Source organism: Candoia aspera, chromosome 4, assembly GCF_035149785.1.
Source record: "Candoia aspera isolate rCanAsp1 chromosome 4, rCanAsp1.hap2, whole genome shotgun sequence".
Lineage (NCBI taxonomy): Eukaryota > Metazoa > Chordata > Lepidosauria > Squamata > Boidae > Candoia > Candoia aspera.
In genome coordinates, this window is record NC_086156.1 from 71716236 (window position 1) to 71725326 (window position 9091).

Sequence of the window (9091 nt, forward strand, 5' to 3'; positions counted from 1 at the left end):
AGAACCAAGGTGGGAGACGATAATCTCTGCTGAAGGTTCACCATGGATCTTATGCACAGTGCAGGGGTCCAGGCCACCAGCTACCTCCAAGAGAATTTCATGGACTTTCAGGACTGGTTTCTCTTCATCTCCACAGCAGCTGACCTCAAAACAACTTTTTTTGTCTTCTTCCCTGTCTGGTTCCAACTGAAGGAAGCAGTGGCAATCCGGCTCATCTGGGTAGCTGTCATCGGTGATTGGTTCAACCTTGTTTTCAAGTGGTGAGCATGGGTGAGAATCCCTGATCACCATATCTGGGGTCAGGAACAACTTCTCCTCTCACTCTTCCCACTCAAAGACCAAAGTGGCTTTTATACCCCTTCCTTGTTGCAAGTTGGTTGATCTGGTGCTTAAGCCAGAGCATAGTTCTTTGCATGCTGTGAAGCATGCAAAAGAGTATGATATACAATAATACTAGAATGAACAACTCCAAAAGGTACCTTGGGCTTATATCTTCCAGATTTTGACTCTTTGTTGAAGGGCCAACACAAATCATTATTTATTAGGTTGGATGTAATGCTAATGACTGATGCAAATCAAGAAAGGACTAAAGAGAGGGAGGGGACTGGGAAGAAGAGAACTGTTTTCTTCCAAATAAGCTTTCATCGTTTCCAGGTTATATTGCATATAAGCCACCTCAGAGAGTTGAATTTAGAAACACCTAAGGAGAGGGGAGCAGTCTTGAGGAGTGCCATTATTCTCCCCCCTCTCTCTTTAGAAAGTAAACGGTCCTTTGTTCAGTTGCTTGAGTATTCTGAGCATCCACTTGTTCTATGGATTTTTATTCTCTGATTATTACAAACTGGGATCTGGACATCATGAGGAGATCTGGGGACACTTTTGTCTCTGTGTCATGGAAGAGGCTACAGATGCAATTTTACACACAATTACTTGGGAATAGGGTTCGCTGTATTCAATCAGCTTTATAAATAGATACTGTACTGTGCTGTATGTCCAGAATGTGCTGTCAGGCTCCAGTCCAATTCAACTTTACCTGGGAGTCAATCTTACCAAATATAAGAGGTCTGCCTTCTGAGTAGGGAAGAGTAACATTGCACTGTACAAAAAGTCTTTGGCATTTTCAGACCTTACAATTTTGTTAATTCACAACTTCTAGACTTTGGTCTTATATGTGACTGAAGTCAAACAGAAAAGTACTCTATCTGTACAATATAACATGCGTTCCTCATTTTTGTTGAAAAATTTAGATTGATTTTGCTGAATGAAGGAAAATAATAAAAAACTGGCAGTTGAGATTTTATTTTAACTATGTATGGCTACTTTTCTACTAAAACGATCTTCAAAAAGCTTGCAAAAATAAAAATTAAAACTCACAAAAAAGCAGCAAGGGTAATAAATCTTTCTGAGTCAAATACCTTTGGCTTATAATTCTCATAATTCTCACAGGGCTAAGAATTATAGGAGTACAGGTTGGAGAAGGCTGCCCAAGTCTATCCCTGCTTGAAAAGCTTTTAACTCTAGAACAGTCTTGCAGGTAAATCTGAAATTAGAAACTGTTCCTTTTTAAAATTTATAGATGGATTAATTCCCCAGTATGCCTGGAACTGTAATGGCTATTTGTTGTCTTATGGCTGCTGATGGCTTTCTCCTTTACTGGGGTCAGAACTACTCAATTTTCCTTCCTTCTAGGATCCTCTTTGGAGAGAGACCCTACTGGTGGGTACATGAGACAGATTTCTATGGCAATGTAACACCCCCGGTAATCCGGCAGTTTCCCATTACCTGTGAGACTGGTCCAGGTAAGGTTGCAAGTGACATATCCCTTACTTCCCCAGTGCCTTCCTTAAGCCACTGTAGCTATCTTTTCCTTTCACTGACTCTTTTGTATCCATCTTCCAGGTAGCCCTTCTGGTCATGCCATGGGGTCTTCTGGGGTCTACTATGTCATGGTGACAGCACTGCTATCACAACTATTGCCAGAGAAGCGAAACACCCTGACTGCCAGGTGAGGCCAGGAAGCTGGGACTTTACATTTAGAAATGGGAATAACTGAGAGAGCTCCTCTCCTGGGTGCCTTGTTTTTCCTTTGCTGTTCTGTCCTGTAAATAAGGATACAACTCCCCATTCCCACTTCCCCCTAGGGAGGGGAGACTGACACACAACTATGGAAAAAAAACTATCCTTAGACATTGTCCCAATTCACTTTCTCATTTTCAAGCAGTTGGGGGTTTTCTTTCTTTGAGATAATGGCTGCCACAGCAATTAACACGTTAAGAAGTATTATCTATATGCAACATGAAATAAAACTGTTGTTTTACAGCAGTTTCAAAGCTGACTTCTAAATCAGCAGTGAGAACATTCATGAAATCAAGACCTGAGATTCAAAATTCAAGCATTATATTTGTGCAAAATTTAGTTTTGTTGAGTTTCAGTGTCAATCTATCACTGTTTTTGTTCAGCTGATTTTTGGAACCTTTGACAAATGTGTGGATTAAAACATCATTTTGAAAGTATCTGACTGAGTGATTAACTTGTTTCAGGGAATCATCAATTTCTCCTCACAAATTGATGATTCCCTGAAACAAGTTAATGAGTCAGTCAGATATTTTCAAAATGATGTTTCAATCCACACATTTGTCAAAGTTCCAAAAATCCGCTGAACAAAAACAGCAGTAGATTGACACTGAAACTCAACAAAATTAAATTTTGCACAAATTGATGATTCCTTGAAACAAGTTGACAAAATTCCCTGAAACAAGTTAACAAAATTTACTTTTGACTGCCAAACTGATTACATAAATTTCTATTGGCAAATTTACCTAATCCTAGAGTGAGTGAATGCACAGCCAGGTGTCTTGATAGTTTAGCACAGGTACACAAACATGGGTACACACGGCATAGTCAAAAAAGTCAAGATGATGGTCACAATGGAAAGATCAAAACTCTGCTGGGTTTGTAGACTTTGCATGTGTGCAATGCACATAAAAACAGGCAGAAATTTACACTATCACGGCTGCCATCTTGACTCTTTTTTTATCATGCTGTACACTGTAGGCATCCCTGCACACAATGTAAGGTCTCCAAGTTGCAGGTGGTCACAAAAGTCTTGGGTGCAGTCCCAGATTCCATTCCAATGTTTTTTTTATATAATTTTTATTAAACATTTTTAAAAAGGAAGATAAAAACTAATACAAATTAATACAGCGTAAGAGAAAGACAAAGAGAAAAAGGGAGAGAGAGAGAGAGAGGAGAAAGCCAAAAGTGCAAGAAAGGAAAACAAAGAAAAGAAAAATAGAAAAGAAAGAAAAAAGATGCAAAGAAGTAGCTTCCAGTCTTCTTTACAGCAGTTATAAGTACAATTACAAATTTACCTCTTACTCTATGGTTACAACTTAACTCTCTTCTTTCTATAATCTATCCTGTCTAATCATTAAAACCATAAATCATAAGTTGGTTTTTTTCTGTTTTACACAAGAAGTCCATAAGGGCTTTCCCGTCAGCAATAAATGTAGATACTGTCTTTTCTCTGATCAAAGAAGTCAATTTAGCCATCCCAGCAAGTTCCACCATCTTCACCAACCATTCCTCCATTATGGGTAGTGCCGAATCTTTCCATTTTTGTGCATACAATAATCTCGCTGCAGTCATCATGTAAAAAAACAAAGCTCCGTGACTTTTTTCCAACTGTTTGTCCATCAATCCCAAAAGAAAAACCTCTGGTCTCAATTGAATATTAATCTTTAAAATCCTCTGAATCAGGATGTAAATCTGAATCCAGAATTTTCTAGCTATTTTACATGTCCCCCAAATGTAATAAAATGTCCTTTCTTGTTGTTCACATTTCCAGCATAAATTTGAAGTGCCTTTATACATTCTAGATAATTTCTCTGGTGACATACAGTATACCAATGGTACATCATTTTATAAAAATTCTATTTAGGATTATAACATAGTGTAAATTTCAATCCTTTCAACCACATATTTTCCCATCGTTCTATCTGTATATTATAACCAAAGTTTTTAGCCCACTTTATCATACATTCTTTCACTTGTTCTTCTGTTTCAAATTTCAATAAAAATTTATACATTTTAGCAATTACATGTTCATCATTTGTACACAATTCTATTTCAAACTCAGTCTTACAATGTTCAAAATCATAAACTCTTTTGTCTACTTTAAATCTTTCTAATAACTGTAAATAAGGGAACTATTGACAACTTTGTTTGTTTGTTTGTTTATTTATTTATTTATATTTCAAATTTCGTCACCACCTGTCTCGCACGAAGCAACTCTGGGCGGTTTACAATAAAACTAAAAATAAATACAAATTAAAATACACTAAATACAGATATAAATATAAAATATAAAATCCAAGATGGCAGTATTAATATCCCTCTGCCATCAGTTCCAAGTGGCACTCTGTAGTTACAGTCAGCATCACAGTCAGCATCTCCATAGTTACAGTCAGCATTACAGTCTGGCTCATATTACCTTTATCTTTTGTTTTGTAAAATCTACCAATTGTCTGCACTCTTTAACAGTAAACAGAAAACATCCCCATGAAGGTCCAGTTCGTTGTCTATTTTAATTCCAATTTATTCAAATGCACTTTTACCAAAAATAACTAAAATAACTATTATTTCAAAATAACTATCCCCTTTATCTGTTTTAAACTTTCTTACATCCACTTCTTGTTAAGCTTTTTGCCAAGTTTTTAAATCTTTAAAACCTTTTTTTATTATTATTATTCCTTTGTAAGCCAGAAAGAATGATGACTGTCCTAACAGCCAGGAACCACACTGAGACGAGGAATAGGTCTCTAGTGTTTATTACTGCTACATTAGACAGAAAATCCTAACAAACTGAAGAAGCATGGGAAAAACCCAGACAGATAAACCCCCAAAGTCAAGGCGGGTCTGATCTGTGTCTCTTTGAATGGCTGCTTAACTCCTCAGTACTACGCATGCGTTTTCCCCCCTGGATAGAGACCCCCTCCTGCTCACCATCAGTACCCATGACAATGACTCACCAAGTGGAATTTTTATCCTGCTTCTCAGAAAATCTCTCTTTAGCTGTAAATTAGTTACATCCGAAAGTGGTTAAGAAATGAGGCTCTTGCAAACCTTATGTCCATATAGGCCACATTATGGCTGTGAGCTTGATTGAAATCCCTCAACTCCCAGCCGCTTAACTCACAAGCTGACCACAAAAACCTCAGTTCCTGCAGTCTACCCACAAGGAGCAGCTGTCCGGGCTGCAAGTGGGCGATCTCATGGTCTCTCCTTTTTTGGGAGAGACTGTGCCAGCCAGAATTCAATTGCTGATCTCCGATGCAATGCTGTCCCCACTCCTTTAGGGATGTCTAGTTTGCCATGAATCCTCACTGGAAGCTCAGTCCATTCAGATGTTTTAATGTGAAGGAAGAATTTAATTATAAGGAGGAATGAACTGTATTAAAAATGCAGGTAGTCCTCGTTTAGTGATCACAGTTGGGTAGATGATGTCATCATCACTAAGTGAAGTGGATGTTACATGACAGCAACTGTGCTTACAATTTTACTTCAGCTTTCCTTTGCTTTACAGCATCTGAGGGATATGACCCCAAACAGTTGGGTGAGTCTAAAAGGCAGGGAAGGTTACTGAAACTTGACTCCCAAGGAAGCCGGGTAGAAGGGCAAATCTTACAACCCTCTTCCCCACTCCCCTGCCCCTTGGAATGCTCACCCCAGTGCTGGGGTAATTAGCAAGAAGAGAATTGATGCTTCTATTTACATTCATTGGAGAGGAAGGGAATACAAGACAGTGAGCAGGAACTTACTCTGTGAGGGGGGAAGTGGGTCAGGCACAGGCGAGACTGCCTACCGAAATCACTTGGTCTTTTAATTCCCCCCTCTTGCAGAGCAATTGGAGAGGAAAGGATCACAAGAAAGTATGCAGGCAGACAATGAGTAACACTAGGCTGTTTGTATAGCATGCTTGCAGCTGCCAGCACCAGCGCATCGCTTTCAATGTGTATTCCCCATTGTATGCCTGCTTACTCTCTTGTAATCTGTTCCCCTCCAATTTCTCTGCTCTGCAAGGTGGGGGGGGGGGCACAACACGTCAGACACAAGACAACACATACTGACTGTAATGGTGATCACACGACTAAGGGGCACTGCGAAGGTCATAAATGCAGGCATTGGTCGTAAAGTTATTTTTCAGCGCCCATGTAACTTCGAACGGTCACTGAACAAAGCAGGTGGTAAGCAAGGACTACCTGTAGTGCCTTCCGGTAGAGGTATAGAGATTCCACCCTCTCCCTCGGGCTCCAAATCTCCTCCCGACTCGGATAATGCACCACCTCCATCGCTCTTGGGGACGTTGTAGGTTCCTCGGCTTCCCCCAACTGCAATGATTTGTCCGATGCCACTTTTGACATTCTGTGGAAACTTTCTTAGACTCTCAACTGGGTACACACATCTCCAGGTAGAGCCAAGGTTTGAAGAGATTCACAACTTTATGTGATGACTGGAATACTCAACCTCCCATTAAATCCGACTCATAAGTAATTACTTAAATTCTCCTTAATGGGGTGTAGCATTCAGTGCAAAGGAAAAAGTTGCCTGTGCTTTTCCCTCATTAAACATCTTCAGTTAATTCAAATTCCCCCCCCCCACTCCCCATCCTAGGTATGCACCCCTCCCTCTCATGCCAGTTAGCGTAAGCATCTGCAGCTGTCTTCAATGGCTCCTTGCAAATGACCTTGGCAGTCCAAGATAGTCCAAACAAAATGATTTCGCACTCCAATGATGTTCCCCCTCCCTTGCCTTCGACTCGCAAGAAGAAGACACGTGTTGACTGAAACAGGCACGTGAGTCCAATCAATTGTTCTAAGAACATTTGATGTGGGAGCATGACATTAATACACTGAAGAAATAGTTAAATGAAATCCTGCTTTTTCCTAGTCTATCTTTTGGGGTACAGCCCCTGGCACATCATTCATAGGACAAGCTGGCCCTTAGCCTAAGAAAATGTCCCTCTTTGGTGTGATTAAGAACTCCCACTTTTGCCCTGATCTGTCCATCCTCTCCATCCCAGGTGTCTGAATGGTCTCCTTTGGGCGGGATTCTGGGCTGTACAAGTCTGTGTTTGCTTATCCCGAGTCTTCCTTGCTGCACACTTCCCACATCAAGTGATCTCAGGTGTTATTTCAGGTGAGCTATTCCTAGGCCTGAAATGTGAATACACGGTCAAATTTATATACCCATAAGCATTATTGTTCAATAGAAATTGCATGAAAGGTTGCATGAAAGGAGTGTATGCATGTATAGTTATACTATTTATGTTACATACACCCAAATAATACTTGCCAGGGACTAGATTGGCATCAATTGCTCAAGATCAGGACTGACTGTAATCAAGATTTAACCCACTCACATAGGCAGAAGAAAAAAAACCTCTCAAAATGTTGATCATGACATTGTTCACATATCACACTAAGCTTTTAGCATGCTTTGATTTTGACACAGCATGTTGAGTGAACCTGGCCACTGTAGTTTTTAACTATCACCTATGGCTTAGCATGCTGCGCAACCACTTGCTCCTTATTCAATAAATCATGGTTAAACCACCATCAATTAATATGCTGTTTAATTTTCTGCTTGTATGAATTAAAGGGTAAAAAATTCAATGTGGGTTCAAAAGAGAACAGGGCAAGCTTAGCACACATAAGTGATATTTTTATGTTTGCTTATTTAGAGAAGTCTCTCACCCATCTTCAAGAATAAAAACCCTGCATGCCACTATTAGAGAATGCCAACTCAGTCAATGATTCACTTATTCCTCAGGGATGCTGGTGGCTGTGGTTTTTGAACACGTCCATTCCATCTACACCGCCAGTCTCATGCGATACATTGGAACGATTGGCTTCCTCTTTGGTTTTGCCCTGGGCTTCTACCTGCTGCTCAAGATGCTGGGTGTAGATCTCCTATGGACACTCGAGAAGGCCCACAAGTGGTGTGAACGGCCTGAGTGGGTCCATATTGACACGACCCCTTTTGCCAGTCTGCTGCGCAATCTGGGCATTTTGTTTGGTCTGGGGCTTGGACTCAACTCCCCAATGTATGCAGAAAGTTGCAAAGGGAAGCAAAGCCAAGGGCTGACTTTCCACCTCAGCTGCATCATTTCCTCACTGTTAGTCCTGCACCTGTTTGATTCCTTTGAACTACCCACTGACCAGGAGATCCTCTTCTACATCCTATCATTCTGCAAGTGCACTTGTGCCCACATCTGTGCCGTGGCCCTGATCCCCTACGGCATTTCCCACCTCCTTCAGCAGACAGACAAGAAAGATTTATAAGGAATCCTGCAGTAGAGCTACCTTGGACATGGATCTTCTTTAGTTCTGAAGACTAAAGGTTTATAAGCTAAGATATGTTGCTGTCTCTTCTGTGGGTGATCAAACAGAGCCTTGATCCCTTCCATACACTGATGAATACAGCTGCCTCCAGATAGAAATGGTTTGATATTCTGGCTGGAAGGACAGGGAGGAAAGGCATAGGTATTTTAGCCAGAGATGAAAGCTGAGTGGCATCTGGGATGTGCCTTAGAAAAGCTTCTGAGGAATGCAAACTGGAACAGGAGATGGCTAAAATACCTTGTTAATTTGCAAGCAAGCCGGAATTCATTACAATCAAACTTTTAGTAGTGGCCTGGAAGAACCATTTGCTGAATTTGCTGTCTGCTCCCCCCCCACCACACACACATTCTGGTTCCTTCTCCATATTTGTCTTACATTCTTTCCCCTCTTTTCATGTAAATGTTTGCACACAACAGCATTTCCTTATTTATCTCCACCCAGTGTCGGGCACAAATCTTGTTTTTTTGCCATTTTCTTACCACTTTGGACATGGTTATCCTACATTTAACCAATTTACTGCCCATTCAGATTTTATAATGGAGGTTTTTTCTTCCACTTGTAATCGTGTGTTTGGCACAGCATAGGCAGCGCCATAAACCCTAAATCAAATTGATGCAGGGTTAAGTTTGTGTACCATTTTTTAATATAACACCTGAAGGATTCAGGCACTTTCCTAGGATCACATTTCT

The 9091-nt window shown here is 40.4% G+C and overlaps 1 protein-coding gene across 1 annotated transcript; it reads left to right on the forward strand.

The window, feature by feature from the left end:
* Nucleotides 1-8675, forward strand: LOC134495216 (glucose-6-phosphatase catalytic subunit 1-like). Its single transcript, XM_063300467.1, has 5 exons — nucleotides 1-260; nucleotides 1690-1799; nucleotides 1900-2005; nucleotides 7082-7197; nucleotides 7831-8675. Exons 1-5 carry the CDS (start codon nucleotides 43-45, stop codon nucleotides 8340-8342), a joined length of 1062 nt encoding a protein of 353 aa, XP_063156537.1. The 5' UTR covers nucleotides 1-42; the 3' UTR covers nucleotides 8343-8675.
* Nucleotides 8676-9091: the final 416 nt, after the last annotated feature.

Excerpts from the sequence above, each read along its gene's own strand:
- LOC134495216 (XM_063300467.1), top strand. The coding sequence starts at position 43 with ATGGATCTTATGCACAGTGCAGGGGTCCAGGCCACCAGCTACCTCCAA. Across the intron at positions 1,800-1,899 it reads TACCTGTGAGACTGGTCCAG|GTAGCCCTTCTGGTCATGCC; the intron begins GTAAGGTTGCAA and ends TCCATCTTCCAG. Across the intron at positions 2,006-7,081 it reads CGAAACACCCTGACTGCCAG|GTGTCTGAATGGTCTCCTTT; the intron begins GTGAGGCCAGGA and ends TCTCCATCCCAG.